Source organism: Carcharhinus amblyrhynchos, chromosome 21 (genome assembly GCF_965287045.1).
Source record: "Carcharhinus amblyrhynchos chromosome 21, sCarAmb.v2.hapA, whole genome shotgun sequence".
Lineage (NCBI taxonomy): Eukaryota > Metazoa > Chordata > Chondrichthyes > Carcharhiniformes > Carcharhinidae > Carcharhinus > Carcharhinus amblyrhynchos.
Genome location: NC_137344.1, coordinates 33,087,366 through 33,111,709, shown reverse-complemented (window position 1 = coordinate 33,111,709; position 24,344 = coordinate 33,087,366). Strand labels below are relative to the sequence as shown.

The following is a 24,344-nucleotide window of genomic DNA, read 5'->3' as shown; positions in this document are numbered from 1 at the left end:
CAGTTTGTTTTCCTCATCATGTGCTATAACTATCTGCCTGATTGCCTTTATTCAAAAGACTCCAGTCAATATGAAATAAACAATTCAGTCTGTAAACACTATAACTCAAAAGTGACTCAAGACCAAACAGATTCTCAATTTTGATCAAACGTATTCCATAAGATGTTTGTATTTGAAATCGAGCATCTTTGAGTGACAGATGATGGTGTAGTGATAACATCATTGAACTAGTAATTCAGAGGGCCAGGCTAGTGTAGGGACATGGGTTGAAATCTATCATTGCAGGTGATCAGATTTCAATTAATAATTCTGGAATATAAAGTGTTAATTGCAGTAAATGTGATGTGGAGATGCCAGCTTTAGACTGGGATGGACACAGGAGGAAGTCTCACAACATCAGATTAAAGTCCAACAGGTTTATTTGGAACCACGAGCTTTCAGAGCGCTGCTTCTTCATCAGGTGAATGGAGGTTAGTTCATAAACACAGCATATATAGACAGAGACACAATTGCAAGATAATTACAGATTGGAATGTGAAGAGATTGGAGAGAGGGATAATGACTGGTGAAAGAGTTGTGAATTGTCTCAAGCCAGGACAATTGAGGCCTGGATCTTGGGTTCATATCACACTACTTGCAATCCCCACCAGACTGCCTGGGATTGCAAAATCCTATTAAATGTCCTGGCTTGAGATAATTCACACCTCTTTAACTTATTATTATCCCCTTATTATTATCCCATAAATGTAGCTGTGGAGAACACTGGGTTACAGGGTTGCAAACTGGACAGTATTGCAGTTGATAAGGAGGATGTGCTAGATATTCTTGAGGGTTTGAAAATAGATAAGTCCCCTGGGCCGGACGGGATTTACCCTAGGATTCTCTGGGAGGCAAGAGAGGCGATTGCAGAGCCTCTGGCTCTGATCTTCAGGTCGTCGTTGGTCACAGGTATAGTGCCAGAAGATTGGAGGATAGCAAATGTTGTCCCATTGTTTAAGAAGGGGAACAGAGACTTCCCCGGGAATTATAGACCGGTGAGTCTTACTTCTGTTGTGGGCAAGGTTTTAGAAAAAATTATTAGGGATAGGATTTATAGTTATTTGGAGAATAATGAATTGATTGGAGATAGTCAGCATGGTTTTGTGGAGGGTAGGTTGTGCCTTACTAACCTTATTGAGTTTTTTGAGAAAGTGACCAAAGAGGTGGATGGGGGTAAGGCAGTTGACGTGGTATATATGGACTTTAGTAAGGTGTTTGATAAGGTTCACCATGGAAGGCTTCTGCAGAAAATGCAGATGTATGGGATTGAGGGTGATTTAGGTAATTGGATCAGGAATTGGCTGGCGGATAGGAGACAGAGGGTGGTGGTTGATGGTAAGTATTCGTCATGGAGTTCAGTTACAAGTGGTGTGCCTCAGGGATCTGTTTTGGGGCCACTGCTGTTTGTAATTTTTATAAATGATCTGGATGAGGGAATAGTTGGGTGGATTAGTAAATTTGCTGATGACACCAAAGTCGGTGGTGTGGTAGATAGTGAGGAAGGGTGTCATAGTTTACAGGGAGACTTGGACAAGTTGCAGAGCTGGGCTGAGAGGTGGCGGATAGAGTTTAATGCGGAAAAGTGTGAGGTAATTCGCTTTGGCAGGAATAACAGATGTGTAGAGTATAGGGCTAACGGTAGGACTCTGAATAGTGTGGATGAACAGAGGGATCTAGGTGTATGTGTACATAGATCCCTGAAAGTTGGGAATCAAGTAGATAGGGTTGTTAGGAAGGCATACGGTGTCTTGGCGTTTATTGGTAGGGGGATTGAATTTAGGAGCCGCAGCATCATGTTGCAACTGTACAAAACTCTGGTGCGGCCGCACTTGGAGTATCGTGTGCAGTTCTGGTCCCCACATTATAGGAAGGATGTGGAGGCTTTGGAGAGGGTGCAGAGGAGGTTTACCAGGATGTTGCCTGGTATGGAGGGGAGGTCCTATGAGGAGAGACTGAGGGATTTGAGGTTGTTTTCGTTAGAAAGAAGGCAGCTAAGAGGGGATCTTATTGAAACATATAAGATGATTAGAGGTTTAGATAGGGTGGACAGTGATAGCCTTTTTCCTCAGATGGAGGAAGCTAGCATGAGGGATCATAGCTTTAAATTAAGGGGTGGTAGTTATAGGACGGATGTCAGGGGTAGGTTCTTTACCCAGAGGGTGGTGAGGGATTGGAATGCCCTGCCTGCTGCAGTTGTAAATGCGCCTAGTTTGGGGACGTTTAAGAGATCCGTGGATAGGTTTATGGATGGAAAGGGATTGGTTTAGGTTAGAGGGTCATTACTTTTTAACTGGTTGGCGCAACATCGTGGGCCGAAGGGCCTGTTCTGCGCTGTAATGCTCTATGTTCTATTTTCTACACAGACTGTTCCTATAGTAAAGACTTGATTACCTGTAAAGACTTGCATTCCAACCAACCATTCTTCATTCCAATCCGTAATTATTTTGCAAATATGTCTTCACCTACATATGCTGTGTTTGTGAACTAACCTCCACTCACCTGGTGAAGAAGCAGTGCTCCAAAATCTCGTGATTTCAAAAAAAAACCTGCTGCACTTTAACCTGATGTTGAGAGACTTCTTACTGTGCAGTAACTGTGACCATGAACCCATCTGATTCACCATTATGCTTGAGAGAAGGAAATCTACCATCATTATCCAGTTTAGTCTACCTGTGACTCCAGGCCCACAACAATCTAGTTGATTCATAACCACCCGCTAAAAATGTTCAGTTCAAGGGCAATTATGGAAGACAACAATTGTGGGCTTAAGACAGTGACACTCACATCCCATGAAAAAAAATAAAGAAAAGGAGTTGGCATCAGGCATTAGCAACTATTGCAAGTGGGAAAATGATTGAAGTGAAAGTGTTTTAATGCCTTCTGCCACAGTAAAGAATGACGGGAGCAGATGTTAGATCAAATCTGACACTGAAAGGGTCCACAGAACATTGTGGAATTCCATCATTTACCCAGACGTGGAAGGGGATCTATGCCACACCTTTGAACAAGAGAAGTCATGGTTAACTGTCTGGTAAGAAACGATGTGGGTATGCCGGCGTTGGACTGGCGTAAACACAGTAAAAAGTCTGACAACACCAGGTTTTAGTCCAACCTATTTATTTGATAATATTCTCACAAGCTTTCGAGGGGTTACCCTCTTACCTGACGAAGAGGGTAACCCCTCGAAAGCTTGTGAGAATATTATCAAATAAATAGGTTGGACTAAAACCTGGTGTGGTAAGAAACGTCCATGGGTTGGGGAAAAAAAAAGAAAGATCACTTCAGTCTGAGCTAGCAGTCAACCTGTATATAGGCAGAACTCAATCGAAGTGCAACAACAACAGCTCAAGAAGCTCTGTCCTAACTAATTTTTTAAAAAATTGTTTCTGGGTTTGGTTCATGGAAAGTTACTTGGACTCATGCCACAGATTTCTGTTCTAGCCCTGGATTTGAACACCATCTTAGATGACTCTTCAATGCCATACTGAGCACAAAGAAATAGATCTTTTGAGTGCAATTTGAATCCATTCTGGAGAATCCTAAACATTTCAAACCATTATCTGAAAGCAGTAAGTGCTCCAGGTGTCTTGATCAATATTGCTTTCTCAACCAGCATCAAAATAGAAAATCTGCCCATTTGCCTCACAGCTGTTTGTGGGACTTTGTTCACCAGAAGTAGGCTGTTTCATTTCCCCATCTATAGACAGCCACTAGAATGTGTTTACAGAACACCAAAAATGGGTTTAGCTCTGATATCTGAGAATTGTAGCCTGCTAGCAGGCTAGGCTGAAAGAAATAACAGTTAGTTAGGCAGGATAACAGCAAAATGCCAGAATCAACAGAACTGTCCTCAGCGAGATCAGTTCATTCAGGAGAGGTAGGGAAGCTGACTGACCTTGTTAAACTGGAACAGGTCCTGTTTGATGCGTTCTCGGTGTAGCTCATGTCCGTGTCTCCGGAATCTCTTCATTGTTCCAGTTTAGTGGAGCTTCAGCACAACTATCAATTGCTTAGTTCCTATAGAAAAGAAAATTATATGGCTGGTTAGTTAGTTCACAGTCAGAGGTACCCTTCTCTCCAGTTCACGGTGCCCCTAGTGACAGGTACTCTCATCTGCACCAAGCCCTGTCCAGATGCCGATCATCCAACAACACACTCTTTGTAAAGCTCAGGCTACTGAGGTGACATCATTCCCAGCTGGCTGGCACTCACAGTCAGCAATAATTAACCCAACTCAATGTTTACAGAGGCACATTTCAAACACAGCATTCCTATTACCCTCCGCTCGTGTCTAACATCTGATGTTCAATACAGATCATCAGTAACATTTCCTTATTTACCAAATTGTTTTTCCAGATGTGCTGTTTCCCTCTCTTATGAGCCCCCCGCTCCTGAAGGTGCTGAGTCTGGGTGGGGCTTAGGGTCCACAGGCACTAGCACTGACCGGAAGATTATTTTTAAAATGTTAACCTCAACCACAGTGAGGAGTGGACCCTGGTCTGTGTAATTTAGCCATAATCAGCAGAACTTCACAAAAACTTAAGGTTACATGCAGAGAGTTAGGGTGAATTCCTCAAACTCTACCAAACTGCTGCTCTCCTTTCCTGGAAGGAAATTGTTGCATATGGCTTTTAGCTCCATATGCAAGTTTCCTTCCAGCGGATTATCCAAAAAATTTTTCTTCACACAGCTGTAGCCTAAAAGACAACATCAGCAGGACCCTGGACAATCTGGGGCATCGAAATCTAGCACCAATTAATTCATGCTAAATAACTACATACCCGCTTCCCAGCAGTGTCACAAACAGAATGAGAAATGAAAATACAGATTTCCTCCCCACCACATCTAGGAGCAAGGCTTGTTGTCAGGATCCATTCCCTATCCCAATGGAGAACAATTCACTCAATCCAGGAAGCAAGTATGGAGCTCTGCTGGTCTGTGTTACTCAACAATTCACTATCTTACATCTCAGCTGACCTACCTCAGATCTTTCAAACCCCAAAATACCCAGCAAATTGACTGCCACCCAGAAAAATAAAGAAAGCATTTACCAAGGGAGGGGAGAATAGCAGAATCACTCACACACAGACACACACACACAGACACACACACACACACACACACACACACACACACACACACACACACACACACACACACACACACACACACACACACACACAATAACAAGATGAATTGGAGTCATCATCAACGCAAAGTGCTGCTGGGAATGTGAGTAGTCAGCCAGGAGTGAGACCACAAATGCACCTTAGATAAGGTGAACAAATCCTGAAACCACCAATTCCTGCCACTATCCAAAGATACGGCACAAACAGTTGCAAATGTGCACTTGACCCACACTGCCTCTGTCAGTGCATATCCAATTGTTCCCGACACTGGTGGTAGGATCCAACTTTTCTAAACCCAAATTACCACATGAAATCGGATTTTGTAAAGCTGCCCATTTACATCACTGAATGCACGTTGGGGCTGTGATTGGCAGTGGATATATTATTAAAACTCTGCAATGATAAATTTAGAGAAATGACTGCATCTAGAGGGACCGTATTCCCCACACAGATCATCACTTAAACTTGCCATAATTCATAATAAATCAGTCCATGAAAGTCAACAAAATAAATAATTTAAATGCTAATTTTTCACCTGATGTGTGAAGGCTTTATGTATACAGACCCTCACAGCCCAGGTGCCTCAGTTGGATGATAATCAGATTCTTAGCTTTAATGGCCACACGTAGGAGTTGAAACAATGCCCCTGAGATTAAGTGTTTTATTTAAAATGCTTTTTATTGATTATGAAAACAATTGCAATCAATTCTCCATTGTCAGAGCTCTTTGCAAGTTAGGAATCTTGTATACGGAAATGTCCTGATAATTTTACAGGAGATAACAGGCTAATGATATAAATTTTTTTGTGTCCCTTTGCATATAATTTAAAGGGACACAAAAACTTTCATAGAATCCCTACAGTGCAGAAGGAGGCCATTCAGCCCATTAAGTCTGCACTGACCACAATCCTATTCCCATTACCCCATATATTTAACCTGTTAATACCCCAGACACTAGGGTGAATTTAGCATTGCCAAACCTAACCCACACATCTTTGGACTGTGGGAGACATGGGGAGAATGTGCAAACTCTCCAGTGACCTGAGGCAGGAATTGAACCTGGATCCCTGGCGCTGTGAGGTAGCAGTGTTAACCACTGTGCTGCCCAATTTTATATCATTAGTCGGTGTCAAACCAGCATATGTTTTAATGCAGCAACTGAGACTGTCATGTTCACTGTCTCATGTTGTAACAAAGAAACTCAGCCTGGGAAATACAGGCACTAATAATAGCTCCTTGTGAGATACATCACAGGTGAGTGAACCATTGAAATGGTCCGGGATCTCAACACAATCTAACCACAATGGAATATTTTGTGATCATCTTACAGAGTATAAAGAAACATTGTGAATTATTTACAATGAAACAAAAGCTTTGACCCTTTTTGTTTGTGATGGCATGAGCTGCGTGTAGGATAACCCACACTGCCTGTTTTATATAACATACTGTACATTTTGACACATGATGGTTTGCTGTTGTTAAGCTGGAAGCAACAGCCTCACATTCTGACACATCAACACAAAAGCAATAATCTGACCAACTGTTTGAAGCCAATGGAAAGCAGAAGCTCCCATTCATTACAAGAATAGGGACCATTCAAACTCTGGGAGGAAGAGTACTTGCAGGTCAGAGCAGAGCTTTGACTATAATCGGTACCCCATCCCAACAAATATGCCTTGGATCATGAGTTTTCAAACTGGACAGCAGGTGGCCTCAGAGGTCAATGTCTAAACATGTAGTGACGGCACAACCCTTTCTGCTTTCGGCCAGTGGCACCACCGTTTCTCTTTAGGAAAGACAGGTGTGGAGGTGGTGTTTGCACCCCGCACCAAGAAATCCAAAGAGAGCCTGCAAAGATGGCTCTGAAACCCATAGCCCAAGATCACACTTTAACCCCTCTTGTAGGAAGTATTTATTGATTGATTGATGCAACTTTTCAGTTCATTGGCTCAGTCATACACACAGGTTAAAAGGTCTAAGGAGTGGCAGGAGACAGTAACATATTAGAAGCAGCCCTGTTACTCTCACCACCAGGGATCAATGGGAGGTGGTAACAGAGGTCTAATTATGGATGACACGAACAGATATATTGGGGTAGGATAAACACATGCTGTTGGAAATGGGGAGGAATTACAAAGAAATACAAAATATAAAACAGGTATTTCAACCCTCCCACACAAGTAATATCCGTAACATAGGAGTTGTAATCTCTGGGTAATTGTATTTGTATTCACTCAAACCAGGCAGCATCATACTGAATCAGTGCTATATGCTCCTGAGTCTCCACATCTTCAGCCAGGATCATTGGGATAAAAGATCAAAATAATTGGTTGGAAAAATACACAAAGGATGTGTTGATTCTGATGCAAATTGTGTACATTTTAGTTGGGATCAAAAGTGTTGGAAGGTATCCATGGTCAAGATTAGTGCAAAAATTAGATTTATGAAAAGCATTTGATAAAGAAGAAAACAGAAATGGGGGGGGATCTGAAGAAAAGCAAAAGGCAGATGAGGATGGTAAGGGGGAGGGGGGAATGGGATGAAAAATGAAGGAAAAATCTAGCCTTGACTGAACTTAGCACCCAAAGTCCTACAAAAAGTAAATGAATAACTAACTGGCCATTATTCAATCTGTTACTACTGGTGTTGGTTGGGAAAAGGGGTGAGGACAGCAGTATTCCCTTCCCCTCTTCAAAAGGGTGCCATTTGTGATCAGAACTGCCCACTCACTTGACGAAAGGGCAGAGCCCCGAAAGCTAGTGGCGTTTGCTACCAAATAAACCTGTTGGACTTTAAGCTGGTGTTGTGAGACTTCTTACTGTGTTCACCCCAGCCCAACGCCAGCATCTCCACATCTTTTACATCTGCCATAGCACTGTTTAATACCGCATAACATGAGCCTACCATATGTGAAGATACAAGATCTGAACCCATAACATTCAAAAGCACAGCCACTAACAAAATAAGGAGACATTTGAATTAGAGAGTCTGTTCCACTGTTATAAAGCTTTAAACAGTCAGGTATTAGCTAAACATTGGGTTCCATCAACATGGAACAGAAATCCAACATTTTTGAAAAATAAGCACTTTAACCTTATTGCTATTCCTCATTTTTAAACTGCACTGCCTTGCTGAACAAAGACAATTAAGATGGTGACCTTCTGTCAACGAGTTATCCTCATCAAACTCCAGAACAAAGAATTATCCTCTCAGTTTCAGAAGTATCACACCTCATTATGCCCAAAGAGCAACTAACAGACAGACAGACAGACAGACAGACAGACAATCTGGGACTGGTCAAACCAATTTCAAGAGAGCTACAGGAAGGCAATTTGCATTTCATAAGCCAATCTTGCTTGGAGTCAGTGGGTCGACTGAAGACAATGGCTTCCAAATGCCAGAATCTCAATTTAAAATAGCACCCTTTCAACCCATTACATCAGTTCTGAAAACAGACATTGGATAAACATCTTTTAAATCACCAAGAAGGAACGTTGCATGACCCATGACTCGGCTTTTTGACTAAATTAAATATTACCTTTGAGCTGCACACTCAGTTTGCCATTTTAGCATCCAAATAGCAAGCCACTAAAAAAAAGCTTGTTCTATCCAGACAGGTGAACTTGACCATCTAACCAGAAAGATCTGCTGAAAGATTTCACACCATCGCCTGCAAATCCAACTCAATCTAGTTCACTTTGTAGCATTGACACCACCTGAAAAGCAAATCTTATGACCTCAGCCAAACTCAAAACACCTACTTGAAAGAATTTCTCATTGGGTTCTTTGGGACTCTGAAACTTGCATAAATCATTTCAGTTTTCAGTGGTCCATGTACTGTAAAGCTCTTTTTCTTTACTTTCCCTTTTACAGTGTCAATGTGGATGTTGTGGACATTCCTGAGTGTGAAGAAATGAACTCATCTTCTGTGTTTGCTTTGAACTACTACTAACGTTGGAATACACAAAAATCGAAGGATTGGGAAATCTGCCACTGCGTAAGCAAACTAATTCAAAATAATTATTTTCCATCTATTCACAGATAGATGGCAAAAGGAAAATCAGCGCTGTTTAAACTGATCACTCCCTCTCAGCCCACCTTCTGTCCATAACAGAAAGAACGTTGGAATATGTACATGCAGAGGGTTATAAAAAGGTGACATGCTTTATTATAGCTACTGAGGCAGAGACACGGTTGTTTAAAAAAGATTTATATTTGAAAAATAAAGAATATGGGGAAAGAATAGGGAAACGTGATAGCAATATGTACTTCTAGTTGAAAAGCAAACAGCAGCACAGGTTCAAGGGGCTGGAGGGGTCTCCTCTTCTGTTCTAACTTCTTAGGTCTATTTCAAGGAGACCTTTGACTTAGGTACATATTCCAGGTTCACAGGAAGATAATATCACATCCCCATAAATCTCTGTATTAAACATTTGCAGAATCATACTCCCTCAAGCATAGCCCACAAAATGCCCAGCAAGAAAATAAATCACTAATCATTTATAGTACTTCTGAATACATTTAGAAAAATAAAAGACTGTTTATTTGTGCCGCAATACTAGGAGAGCATCTTCTGTACATGCTCTGGGAGGTGCTGTCAATCACTGATATTTTTAACTGCATCTGGTGCTGTATAACTCAAAGTTGGTCATTTACAAATGGACAGACAAAAAGTGGAGATGCAAATTGAAACTAGTTATGGGGTAAATGAAAACAGAATCATTTTAGGATTGTCAATCATTATTAAAATTCTCAAATATCTTGTGACATTGCATTAATAGAACTTTTCATAAATAGTCACAGGAAAAGATTCAAATATATGGGCTTAACATATAACATAGAACATAGAACACTACAGCACAAACAGGCCCTTCGACCCACGAGTTGCGCCGATCACATCAACACCTATCTATAACCCCCAATCCCATAAAACCCCATATACTCATCCAGAAGTCTTTTAAAAGACCCCAGCGAGTTCGCCTCCACCACCACTGACGGCAGCCGATTCCATTCACTCACCACCCTCTGAGTGAAAAACTTACCCCTAACATCACTTCTGTACTTTCCTCCCCGCACCTTAAACCTGTGTCCTCTCGTAGCGACCATTTCAACCCGGGGAAATAGCCTCTGAGAATCCACCCTATCTATTCCTCTCAACATTTTATAAACCTCTATCAGGTCGACTCTCAACCTACGTCTCTCCAGGGAAAAGAGACCCAGTTCCCTCAACCTAACTTCATAAGGCATGCCTCCCAGTCCAGGCAACATCCTTGTAAATCTCCTCTGTACCCTTTCAATAGCTTCTACGTCTTTCCTATAGTGAGGTGACCAGAACTGCGCACAGTACTCCAAATGAGGCCTGACAAGGGTCTTATAAAGTTGCAGCATTACCTCCCGATTCCTAAACTCAATCCCTCGATTTATGAAGGCCAGTACACCATACGCCTTCTTGACCACCTCTTCCACCTGCGAGGCCGATTTAAGAGTCCTGTGGACCCGGACCCCAAGATCCTTCTGCTCCTCAACACCACCAAGACTCCTGCCCTTGATAGTGTACTCATTCATCCCGTTGGTTCTGCCAAAATGGACGACTACGCATTTATCCGCGTTGAAGTCCATCTGCCACTTCTCCGCCCAGTCCTGCATCCTATTTATGTCCTGCTGCAACTTTTGCCATCCTTCCAGACCATCCACAACACCACCGACCTTCGTGTCATCAGCGATGAAGGGCTTATTCCATTTTGCATTATTTAAATAATGTTTACATTCATTTGTGGAAAATACTACTCCTAGTAGTAGAGGTCTCCAGAGAAGCCTCCATTTACTCTAATTCCTGTACCTGAGACAAAGAGTGTCAGGTACTCTTTGTACCTGACAAAGAGTCAGGTTTTTTTTAAAAACTTTTTTGTAAACTCTTTCTTTACATTACAAAATTTTAAAAAGCATATGAAAATGTTTAATTTTAAAAATCTTCATTAAATGTGGGGCTTAGGCTGTGCAGGAGTTGGGATTTGCAAATAGAAAGTTCACCCAGGACTTCTGCTGCTGCTTGCTGCACAGTGACTCATTCACACAGGAGAATACAACCGATGTGGAAGCCTTGATGTATGACCTCATGACAATATATTTGGCAGTTAACAGACACAATCACAGCTTAGCAGTAGGAACTGGATATTAAAAAGGTATTGTGCTTCACGTGCCTGTATAACTGGGTTACCTGGAGAGCTGATCCCCCGTTGTCTTTGTGGAGATGTACAATTATTGGAGATCAAGGCTGATGTTAAGCAGAGTTCAATTGCACAGTAGAAATGATTGGATACACTAGTCAGTCAGAACTGAGGACAGATGGACAATACTCAAGTACAGTGGAACTCCACACTTTTACTCACCCAGCATGTTTCTATCTTTTTAGGTTTTTTTTCAGGCTTTGATGTTCTGCTTTTTTAGAAAAAAAAAGGCAGTGTTCAGGGAGGTACTAGTTGCTGAGCAGTAAGTTAAAACCACATGGCAGAGTAGTTCCCACAAATAGAAACCAAAACACAATAGTAAACAGTGACCACTACAGCTACAACACTGGCATCTATCCAGCAATGTGGAAAACTGCCCAGCTATGTCCTGTACACAACAAACAGAATAAATCCAAACTTGTCAGTTAGCACCCAATCAGCCTACTCTTGATTATTGGTAACATGATGGAAGGAGTCATCAACAGTACTATCAAGCAACATTTGCTCAGCAATTACCTACTCAAGGACGCTCAGTTTGGGTTCCGCCAGGGTGCTCAGCTGCTGACCTCATTACAACCTTGGTTGAGACATGGAAAAAAAGTGCTGAAGGCCAGGGGTGAGAGTGACTGTTCTTGACACCAAGACAACATTTGAGCAAGTATAGCATCAAGGAATCCTAACAAAACTAGAGTCAGCTGGAATTAGGGGAAACCCTCCACTGGTTAGAGTCATATCTGGCACAAAGAAAGATGACTGTGGTGATTGGAGGTTAATCATTTAAGTTCCTGGACATCAGTGAAAGACTTCCTCGGGGCAGTGTCCAAGGCCCAACCATTTTCAGCTGCTGCATTAAGGACCTTCCTCCATAAAGTTGGAAGTGAGGATGTTTACTAATGACTGCACAATGATCATCCCATTTACGACTCCTCAGATACTGAAGCAGTCCATGTCTAAATGCAGCAAGACACAGGCAATATTCAGGTTTAAACTGACAAGTTGCAAGTACAGCAGTCGCACCACACAAGTGCCAGGCAATGACCACTTTCAACAAGAGAGGATCTAATCATCGCCCCATGACATTTATTAGCATTACCATCACTGAATCCCCAACCATTAAAATTCAAGGAGTTACCACTGACCAGAAACTGAACTGGACTGGCCATACAAATACCATGGCTACCAGAACAGGTCAAAGGCTAGAATCCTGTGATGAGTAGCTTGTCTCCTGACTTCCCAAAGCTTGTCCACCATCCACAAGGCACAATCAGGAGTGTAATGGAATACTCTTCACTTGCCTGGACAAGTGCAACTCCAACAATGCTCAAAAAGTTTGACACCAACAAGGACAAAACAGCCACTTGATTACTGCCTCTTCCATAAACATTAAATTCTTCCACTACCGACAGAGTGGCAGCCATGTGTACCATTTACAAGAACAATGTTTCTTAGGCTGCATCTTCCTAAATCCATGACCACTACCAGTTAGAAGGACAAGAGCAGCAGATCCCTGGGAACACCACCACTTGGAGGTTCCCCTCCAAGTCACTCATCATCCCAAACTTGGAAATATTTTTCACTGTTCCTTCATTATTGCTGGGTCAGATTCCTGGAACTCCCTCTCAAACGGTTATGTACCTACGCCTCAGGAACAGCAGTGGTCCAAGAAGGCAGTTCACCACCACCTTCTCAAGGACAACTAGAAATGGGCAATAAATGCTAGTCTAGCCAGTGACAACCATATGCCAATGATTTTTTTTTTAAACATCAATATTTTTACACAGAAAAAATCCTAATTCAGGTCTCTGAGATTGTCAATTAGCTGTTCACACACTTTGCCGATTTCTACCTGCTGTATTTTATATATGTTCTACTGTAAGTTATCTTGCATTCTGATAGAAGCAATGACTAACTTGGTGTACATATTCAGCAATTCTGGGATGGCAAAGGGCGGAAGATGATTAATGAACAAGTCTCACACTTGTGTATCACTCCTAACCAGGTCCTTCCCCAAAGAACAGCATTTTATACTCATGTGCCAGAATTTTTTTTGTAATTCCCCAGAACAGAGAGGAGGAAGCCATACAGACTCTTCTGCCAAAGGTCATAAGAAACAAGAATAGACCATTCAACCACTTCAGCCTACTCTACTGCAAGATGATCAAAGCTGATTGGATTGTGGCTACAACTTCACTTTCCTGCTTGTGCCTGAGAGCAGGAGCATGGTGGAAGGCGTGAAAAGCAACGCTGGAGGAACAAAGTGAGCAAGAGGAAAGAGGAAGTCAATGAATGGTGGGAGAAGGCCATGGGAAAATTTGAAGTAAAACACACAGCTAGCTGACACCATGACAGCAGATCTCGCGGTAAGAGTAGCTACAGGCAGCAACATAATTGGCTAAATGGAGCTTGAATAGGGAGCAGTAGGGGAGAGGCAAGGGCATAGATTGCTGTGTTTTGTATGAACTGACCAGTTAATAGGAGAAGTCTACCTTGGATAGAGTTAGGCAAAATCACATGAACTTGACTTTAAAACACTGGAAAGGGAAACAAGGGACGGAGACTGGTAATACTGCAGAGATGAAACAAAGCAATTTTATCAACAGAGCAGGTATAGGGAAGGAAGCCAAGATCCAGCGATTATCTTGGTTTTTCTGACATTAGAAGATTTGATTCACCTAGTTCTCCATTAGAAAACAAATTTTAAGAAATCAGCAACGAGCTTTGGCTTCAGGCTGAACAGCTATTTTCACCCAGTCAGTTAGTCAATGTTTTTCAAATAAATTAGATATAAACATTGTCTTCACAGCCACCTTCAGCCCACAGCCAAATATGCCTCAGTCCAAACAAAAGCTAAATGAAACAATTTTGCACCAAAAACTCAAAATCCTTACAATACAGCCCATTGATTCTGCACTGACTTGCCAACAGCACATCTTACCCAGGCCTAATCCCATGCTTTTACCCCACTAATCCCCCTGATCTACATGCCTTAGGACACTAAGGGGCAACTTAACATGGCCAGTTCACCTAACGTGCACATCTGTGCACTGTCGGAGGAAACCAGACATGGGGAGAACAGGCAAACTCCAGAAAGACTGTGACCTGGAATTGAATCAGGTCTCTGGTGCAGTGAGGCAGCAGAGCTAACTACTGTGCCACCTTGATAAATAACTTCCAGATCAGCCAAATACACTCAACATCAGGCAGTATTTTAAAAAAAAACAAACAAACCTGGAAGCAAAAGAAAACTCATAATATCCATGCATGCCTAGGTTCACTACAGTCTGACGAGGTTTGGCCTGGTTGGATGCAAAAAGGCACACTGCACTGAACAATGATTTTGAAAGAAAATTGGATGGTCATTTGAAGGAAATACCTGCAGGACTATGAGGATTGAGCAGGCGAGAAGACTGACTCTCCTCAGGGAGCTGGTATGGACTCAATGGACCAAATGTCCTGTAAATGTCTGGGACACTAAACCATAGATAGTTCCCTCATGAGCACATTTGCTGATTTCAAGTCAGACTGGATAGAAAATGAATTAAATGGAAGTTAATTAATTGGGCAGGACTTTGAGAAACAGATTACTTGTTTTCAGCACAAGGAGATTTGCTAGAATCAGCTTTTTGAAAGAGATCGTCAACCTCCTTGTGGCACCAAGTATTGGTATTTTGAGTTAACAACTGTTCTGTATCCTAGAAATTTGACAGACATTAAATGTCCTCAGTGAAGACAGCTGAAAAAACCACTAACCACTCCAGCCATCCAGCTAAATACAAAATCGTACAGCCCTACAGTGACAAAACAACTTGCTCCCAAAGACGATTGTCTTCGTAGGGAACTTGAGCTTTAAATCACACTTGATTTTCTCTGCAAATTCACTGCTATAGTACAATTCCCACAAAACTAGAGGCACAACTCAATGTTCCATGCGTCTCTATTCTGTATTTCTTTCCAGCTTTTCAAATTTTTGTAGGGTTTACCACAGCAAATTTGGACAGTCCCATAAAGCACCATCCTAACCTGCAGGTGAAACAGTGCCTCCAACGAACAAAGTGTATACATACAAAGATAGGAGTCAGAAATCCTCAAGTACCATGATATTTGAGTGACCCAGTTTGAAATGTATGCCTTACACAACAAGCAGAACAAATGCATGGAATGCCATTTCAAGGCAAGGACTGGCAGCTCAAGACCATCTTAGTTGCTCGAGCAATACAGCCAAATACTTGGCATTCCTTTTAGAAAAGGCTACTAAAGATAAATAGAAAGATTTAGGGAGAGAATCCCAGGGCTTAGGGCCCAGGCAGCTGAAGACACAGTCACTGTGTGGCTATGTAAGGAATTGGAAAAGTACAGATAGCTTAAAGGGTTGTTGGCTTTTAGAGATTACAGAGATAGGAAGGGGCAAAGCAATGGAGAAATTTGAAAATAAGTAAGTATTTTAAAACCAATACATTTAAGCAGAGCCAATGTAGGTCAATGAGGACAGGGTTGATGGATGAATGGGACTTGCTGCAAATTAAGACATGAGCAAGGTCTTAGAGTTATATTTACAAAAGGGTGGAAGATTGAGGGTCTATCCTCCTGATCATCAACAACACCACCAATTTTCATCTCATCTACAAACTTACTAATTATATCTTCTACATTCACATCCAAGTCGTTAATGTATATAACGAACAGCAAGGTCCCAGCACCGGTCCTTGTGGTAAATCGAAGATCACAAAAGCAACCTTCCACTGTCACCCTTTACCTTCTATTAACAAGTCAATTTGCCAAATTGTTTTGCATTCCTAACCTTTTGGACCAGCTTCCAAGTGGAACCTTGTCAAAGGCCTTACTGAAGTTCATGTTGATGTGGCTTCCTAATATTAGTTACTTTATAAAAAAAACTCAATTAAATTAGTTAGAGACAGGATCTCCCACCAAATCGGTGCTGACTATTCCTGCCTTTCTAAGTACTGATTAATCCTGTCCCTCAGAAGTTTTTCTAACAATTTCCCCACCACTGATGTTTGGCCACCTGATGTGTTATTACCTGGCTTATCCCTGCTGCCCTTCTTGAGTAGAGGTACATTAGCTATCCTCTAGTCACTTCACCAGCGGCCAGCAAAGGTTTAAATATCTCTGTTAGGGCGCCTGCAGTCACCTCTCTTGCCTCCCATTACCTGGGATACATCTCATCAGTCCCTGGGATTTATGCATCTTTATGCCCACTAAAACATCTAATATTTCCTCCTTATTAATCTTAGCATGCTCTAGAACTTCACTGTCCTTCTCCTTAATGAATACAAATGAAAAATATTAATTTAAAACTTCACCCACATCCTCTTTGATTTCTAATGGGCCTCACTCTCTTACTCGAGTCATCCTCTTGCTCTTAAAATACTTATAAAATGCCTTGGGGTTTTTCTTTAGTCGTATCTGTCAATGACATTTCGTTGTTCCTCTTTGCCTTTTTAAGCACCCTGCTACGTATACTCCTGAAGAGCTTCTCCTATTTTCAGGGCTCTACACCTATCAATGCTTTCTTTTTTAAAAAAAGAATCAAACTCTCAAGTTTGGCAGGGGAGGAGACTGCAGGCATCCTAGCAGAGATATTTAAACCTTTGCTGGCCACTGGTGAAGTGACTGGAGGATAGCTAATGTACCTCTATTCAAGAAGGGCTGCAGGGATAAGCCAGGTAATTAGAAGTCAGTTGATCAAACATCAGTGGTGGGGAAATTATTGGAAAAACTTCTGAGGGCCAGGATTAATCAATACTTGGAAAGGCAGGGATAGTCAGCACAGATTTGTTGGTGGGAGAGCCTGTCTCTTAACTAATTTAATTGAGTTTTTTTTAAGTAACTAAAATATATTTATCAGGTTAGCGCAGTTGATGTGGTTTACGTGAATTTCAGTAAGGCCTTTGACAAGGTTCCACTTGGAAGGCTGGTTCAAAAGGTTAGAGCCCATGGAATGCAAAACAATTTGGCAAATTGGCTTGACATCCAGGGTTCCCTGGACTTGCTACCCTTGCCATTCACTCTTAGAACAACATGTTAGCCCTGAACTTTCACGATTTCACTTAAACTCCCACTTTCCAAATGTAGATTTACCTGCAAGAAGCTGCTCCCAGTCTACATTTGCTAGATCTTGAAAATCGGTTTTCCTTCAATTCAGATACAATGTCTGTACCATTCTTATCCCTTTCCATAAGGGCTTTAAAACTTAGAATGCTGGTCACTGAGCCCAAAATGCTCACCTACTGACACTATTTGCTCGACCTCATTCCCTAGGATTAGGCCCAACACTGCCCCATTCCTCATAGGCCTATGTTCTGGTACACAAAGCTCCCCTCAACACACTTTAGAAATTCCATTCAGTTTAATCATTTTACGCCAAGGTAATTCCACTTAACATTGGTGAAGTTGAAATCTCCTACTACTAGAACCCTATTCTTTTTGCACCTCTGATTTGCCTACATATCTGCTCCTGTATCTCCTGAGGCCTGGAGTATAATTCCAGGCAGAATGATCACTCCCTTATTCTAAGCTCCACCCATATGGTCTCATTTGAAGAGCCTAAGGCATCCTTTCTAATGAGTGCAGTAATGATCTATTTTAATCAATAGTGTAATGCCCCCGCTTCACCAAAAACCTCTACCCTGGAATGTTGAGTTGCCAGTCCTGCCCTTCTTTCAACCACCTCTTATTGATTGCAACAATATCATATCATATTTCCACGTGCTGATCAATCCCCCAAGTTAACCTGCCTTACCAGATAAGCATAGATGCAATTTAGCCTTGAAATCATCTCCTGCCCCCACGTGCCTGATCATGCCCATGTCTTCTCTGCCTGCACTTCCAGGTAACAAATTCCAGACCTGAACTACTTGTTCATTTCTCATTCTTGGTACAATTCTTGTAAACATCTTCTGCACTTCCCTCAGTGTATTCAAATTCTTCCTATATAGTGTGGCACCCAGCATTACACCCAATACTTTAACTGAAGTCTAATTACTATCTTGTACAAGTTCAGCATAATCTCCTTACTCTTGAACTTTAATAAAGCCAAATATATGGTAGGTATGCTTTATTAATTGCTCCTGCCACCTTCTTTGATCTTTGCACATACACACTCAGATCCCTCTGCTCCTGCACTAAGAATTGTACCCCTTATTTTTAATTGTCTCGATTTTCTTCCTAGCAAAATGCATCACCTCACTTCTTCACACTGAATTGTCTGCCACCTGTCTACTTCACCAACTTGCTTCTGTCCTCCTAAAAATTCCTTTCACAGTTTACAATGGTTCCAAGTTCTGCATCATCTGCAGACTTTGAAATTGGCCCCTGTACACTGAGACCTAGATCATTCATATTCAGCAGGAAAACCAATATCAACTCCTGGGAACTTCACTACAAACCTTCCTCCAGCCCAGAAAATATTGCATATCTGTCACAAACTCAGTACTGTCTGATTTTACGGTCAAATTCACTAGACCTTAATTTTAAATGGAAGCCTGTGGGCAGTATTTGGACAGGAGCTGCAGTCAGCTACATTGTTCACTGCTTCCGATGAAGTTCTTTCCTTTTCTTAAAGTGCTGCTTGCAATTAATATTTGTGGTTCAATGTTTTCTGACTTAGACTTAAAAATGTGTCAAGTGCAAATTAAATAGGGTTACGAACGTGCATAGGTATAATGAATAAGTAGTGAGTTGTGGAGACTGAAATGAGGATCTGGAGAAAAGGTTGTGTCCCCTCAGTGATACATCATTTATGTAGCCAGGGAAAGCAATCTCTAGCAGACCAGACTTGGCACCCATACCTCCAAATACTTTGGGAAAATAATACCTTATCCAAATGGAATCAAAGGGCAGTATTTTCTTGGTTGAACTGGTGCCACAAGTGTTTTGGGTCACAAGAAAAAGCTCACAGCAGCTAGGCTTGATCATCCACATTGCCCTTATTTAGCTGATTTCTGATCTAACTAAATTTTATTCAAAATCCTCATTTTCTAACATGTGACAATTTTCTCACATTTTTCTGTTTTCCGCCCTCAGCCTCTGCCACGAGGAGTAATTTCCCAATTTGTTGCCCTCTTGGAACGTTCCTTACAAATTAACCCCACATACTGTATTAACAGTCACCACCCTAATTTTGCCATTCACAAGGTCTTCCAAGTCCCATCCTGTCGATCACAGGTAAGGCCATCCCTGATCACTTCCTTGTTTCACTTTCCAGCCCAACTTCACTGCCTTCGGTGTCTGGTCCCTGGGGGAAAAAAGTTCTTCTAATTCACTTAACAGCTGTACTCAAAATCCAAACCATCCATCCTTCAACCCTCCCTTCACAGCAACATTTGTGCAATTATCAATCTGCTCAAATCACACCTTCATCTTTAAATGTTTCAGCCCCAATAAATACCATTACTTTCCATCACTCTAATCATTCAGTTGGATGGCCTTCATCTCCACTACCTCCAGTCCAAAGGAGCAGAGTTGAATATTTATGACAGATGGTTAGTTCAGCCATTCATCACTTTATACTCATTCCAGCTAGATTTCAACCCAGGAGTCACCATTTCAGAAATTGCACTCCACTTACTTTGCAACTATCATGTTGGTATGAAACACTCTCCATTTTACTGGTGCTTCAGTTACTATACAGTTGATTTATTTATTATTGTCACATTTAGGCTTACAACAACACTGTGCTAAAAGTTACCGTGAAAATCCCCTAGTCACCACACTCCGGCATCTGTTTGGGTACACTGCAGGAGAATTTAACAAGGCCAATGCATCTAACCAGCACATCTTTTGCACTGTGGGAGGAAAGTGGAGCACCTGGAGGAAACCCATGCAGACACAGGGAGAACATACAAACTCCACAGAGTAGCCCAAGCTGGGAATCGAGCCCGGATCCCTGGTACTAAGTCTGCAGTGCTAGCCAACGTGCCACCGTGCAAAGCTCTGGGCTTACTGAGTAGCACACCTGTCAGTCACAGAAGTTTATAGGTTCAATACTCGCTTCGGAGACCTCAGTACATAGACCAACACTTGAAGTGCAGTACTGAGGGACTGCTGCATTTTCAGAGCTGCTGTTATTCAGTCAAGACATTTAAACCAGGTTTGGCGCTCAGCTCGATATTAATGACAATTTCAAAGCAGGAGCTGGGGGAAAACCTGTTCCACATCACATCCTTAAATACAGAATAACTGGTCGTTTGCTGCTGCACTTCCCTACATTGCAACATTCTACTTCGCACTCTGGCTGTGAAACATACTGGGACACCCCAAGGGAATGGAAGATCTTATAGAAACTGGAGCTCTCTCGACATGCAACAACTCGTGTTTATATTTCAAAACATCCCAAGGCGCTTCTCAGGAAAGTTATCAGATAAAAGCCTGAAACTGTGTGTCAGGGTGGGACTGGACACTCAGCTTGAACCAAGAGGAGAATTTCACACTGCTTATAAAATTGTACTCTGCATCCAATTCATATTCCAAGTTTATCACCAATGCAAAGCGATTTCCACTTCATTCTAGTTAAACTCAAAGCATGACTGGGCTATCAGAAACACTAGAACAGGAGTCGATAGTTCAGAGACAATACACCCAGAAATGAGGTTGCTGCTCAGGCAGATACATGCAGCACTCAAACTGAAACAAGTTGCAATAGTCAGACTAACCTCAGCTCAAACATCAAGGTTGATAAGTATACCCGAATCAGAGAATATGAAAAGCAATTCATTTTGGTGTATATACTTCAGGAGTTTTGATAAGAATTGGCAGGAAAATCAATAACTAGGAGACACAGATTTAAGATAAGTGGCAAAATAACTTGATGGGTATAGCAGAGATGAGATGTTTTGTTTTTGCCTGTGTGTTATGATAATATGGAATGCGCCATTTAAAAAAGTGTTAAGATTCAATAATCACTTTCAAAAGGGATTTATATTTGAAAAGGAAGAAATTGCAGGTTACGGGGAACAAGCAGACAAGCAGAGAAGTGAAACTAATTAGAAAGCTCTTTCAGAATGCCAATATAGAGAACAGAGATTAAATAGTCTCCTTTCTGCAAATGAGATTATAGAATTTCTCCTTCAGAGAACTAAACACTGTTACCTCATGGTTTAATGGCTGCCCTAATAGCTTGAATGCATTAATATACTCGGCGAAAGCCAGTTGAGATACAGAGCTTCCTTCTTTCGCTGGTTTCTTTTCTGGGCAGGGGTCCAATATTTTCTCCTTTGTTACCCTGTTATTGATTTTTTCCGTGGGTCTTTTTTAAAAGGAACTTGAGGGGGCGGGAAAAAAGTGTCCGCTGCTTCTTATACTTTGAACCCGCTTCTGGGAATCTCAGGTTTTTGTGATTTCTAAGAAACCATTTTAAAAGGAAGTCATAAAATGCTGGTCAGAAGTGCTTGTGGAGATCAATACAGGTACAATAAAGATACAAATAATTTGTGATCATCGGATAAAATAACCAAAGGGGTACAGTGGAGATGAGAAATTTTGTTTATCTGTGTGTTATGATATTTTGGAATGCACTATTTGAAAAATAAGTGTTAAGATTTAATAATCACTTTTCAAATATAAATCCAATTCTGTTTTTGAAAGGAAGAAATTGCAGGTTTTGTGGCACAAACAGAAGTGAAATTAATTAGAAAGCTCTTTCAGAATGCCAGTATAGAAAACAGAGGCTAAATAGTCTCCTTTCTGCAATGAGATTACAGAATTTCTCCTTCTATTATCAGACACACACATTTAGAGCTGGAACAGTTTCTGGCAAGATACCAATGAGTCCCCATAAGAGAATATGCACAGCTAAATCAGTGCTTGACCCAGCTAACCAAATTACAGGGCCTAGCCTGTACATGTCAGTTGTAATCTAGAGTTGATTTGCAGCATTTGCTTTGAAATTAAATGACATCAGTTACCTGACTGGAAAGTCGATCAGGGATCAAATCAGGATTTTCAGCAGCAGCAAAGGTTAACTGCAGTCTGAGCTACTTTCATCAAACAAATCTCAGGCCATCAACAGTTTCCTTCTCCATAAACCACTCATACTGGGATATCAAGTCAGATCTCAATTCAATGTGAACAGGCCCCACAAGCTAACAAGCGTTCAGCCACCATGCGTTAGGGAGTGAACCCTGAACGAACCTCATTTGGTGTTTTATACATTGTCTGCACTTTCCAGTCAAGTGAAAAGCAGGGATGAATAGGGTAATTTGATAGAAATCAGGGGTGGAAACCTGAACCGATAGTCCCATACCCTAAGCAGGGCATAAGGCTAATTGCACTACTAATACCAATTTAGAATTAGAATCCAGATTAAGGTCCGTTATCTCTATTGATTGCAAACCTGTCTGTTCAACAAGCTTAGACCTCTTGTTAATGTAAAGATCACTGCACTGCTCACAATGCAAAACATGCATGGGTTAAGTATAGAGGTCTGATAACAACCAAACAGAACTATAGCAAAAGAACAACTGGTCCACATTAAACATGGCAAGTGAAGGAGGCTTGGAAGGAACAAGTGATTTTTGGCCCAAACACTTTTCTCATCTCATCCTGGTCTGCAATAGACAAATTGTAGAGCATAGGAAGCCATTCAGTCCATCATATATGCCAGCTCCTGGAAATTGATGACTATGAATAGACAACAACTCCATCACTGCTGTATCATGTGACTAACCAGGATGGTAGAAAGTGAATCCAAGTATTTTTATGTTAACAATTCCTGTGTCCCTATTAAATGTCCATTGTATTCTGTTTTTAATCAATTAACAGCAGGAAGAACAATGGAAGTCTCACCAACTTGCCAACCCCCTACCACCAGGGCCATCTGCCACTTGGTCTTAAATTTTGTTTTCACAGATGGCTAACTTTTGTTCTGTTATCTTACCTTTACACAAGCATCAGCAACTTATTTAGCCTTCAATACTATCATGAACACTCTTTGTCTTGTACCCATAACATCTGTCAAATGTCTCCTAGTTCCCATCTATCCTTGACCTCTGACTCTGTTCCACCACCTGTTAAAACAACGCAAAACCCATCAGTTTGCTCCCCCGCTTTACTGTACAGACTTAAAATGTTAATTTTGGTTTCTCTCTCTCCACAGACACTGCCAGACTTGCTGAGTTTTTCCTCTCACTTTGTAACAGAGAAAGTTTATTCTGTCTCCCCTACACCTGGGCCAACGCATTTCCATAGGACTGTTAGGTCAGTAAGCCTGAAAAAAAAGTTGCCAACCAAACAATAACATGCCCAATACGTGCTTTCACTGGATTAACGTTTGATTAAAAAAAAACTGATTCAAGTAACAACTGAAGATCTGATGGTTCGAATTTCAACTGTTCCTTAAAAAGTTTTCAAATGTTGTTGCCAACAATTGTATTAAAGCCTTAAAAGTGCTGCAAGTCTGTTTAATGCTGAAATAATTGGGAACACTTTGCTGTCTACAGAGAAAAGGAAACAGCTGGCAGGAGTGAAACCATGACCAGGTAGGGGTCGAGGCTAGCCCATTGCACTGGGGGTGTACTGACTTCTGCAATTGTGGTTTGCCTGAGCTAGGGTAGAGTGAAGAATCAGGGTAGCCAATGCAGCTAAATTGATGCTTTACCTGATGCAATTTTTCAAAGTCACCTCAGCCTTTTGGCTAAGATGAAATATTAAATCAAGCCAGGGGCAGGGTGCAGTGCTTCATCCTGTCAGCTTGGATCTTGTTTTGTTGAGCTCATGAAGGGATGCGATGTCTTGTCAGCCTGGATTTTGTTTGTCCCTCACTTGGGGACCATGGTTGGATTTAATTTGATTGACTTCGCTTTTATTTTGAAATAAGAGTATCGAGAAAGGTACCAGAAATAAAATGAACATTAATGGCTCCAAGTTGAAGTGGCATAAACCTAAGAGCAACGCTGAAAAACTTGAGCAGATCCCCAAATATGGAGATGTTACAA

General features: G+C 41.4%; 1 protein-coding gene across 7 annotated transcripts in view; it reads right to left on the bottom strand.

Annotated features, from left to right (window-relative positions):
• llgl2 (LLGL scribble cell polarity complex component 2) overlaps positions 1-24,344 on the bottom strand; it is a 106,557-nt gene that overhangs the window by 54,626 nt on the left and 27,587 nt on the right. For 5 of the 7 annotated variants that reach the window (XM_080208966.1, XM_080208973.1, XM_080208967.1 and 2 more), the window contains one exon: positions 3,935-4,056. In XM_080208966.1, coding sequence (XP_080065092.1) covers positions 3,935-4,009 — 75 coding nt within the window. In that variant the 5' untranslated portion in view covers positions 4,010-4,056. Of the gene's footprint in view, positions 1-3,934; positions 4,057-4,820; positions 4,910-23,287; positions 23,388-24,344 lie in introns of those variants that run through there. The other 2 variants (XM_080208971.1, XM_080208970.1) reach the window with 2 other exon arrangements.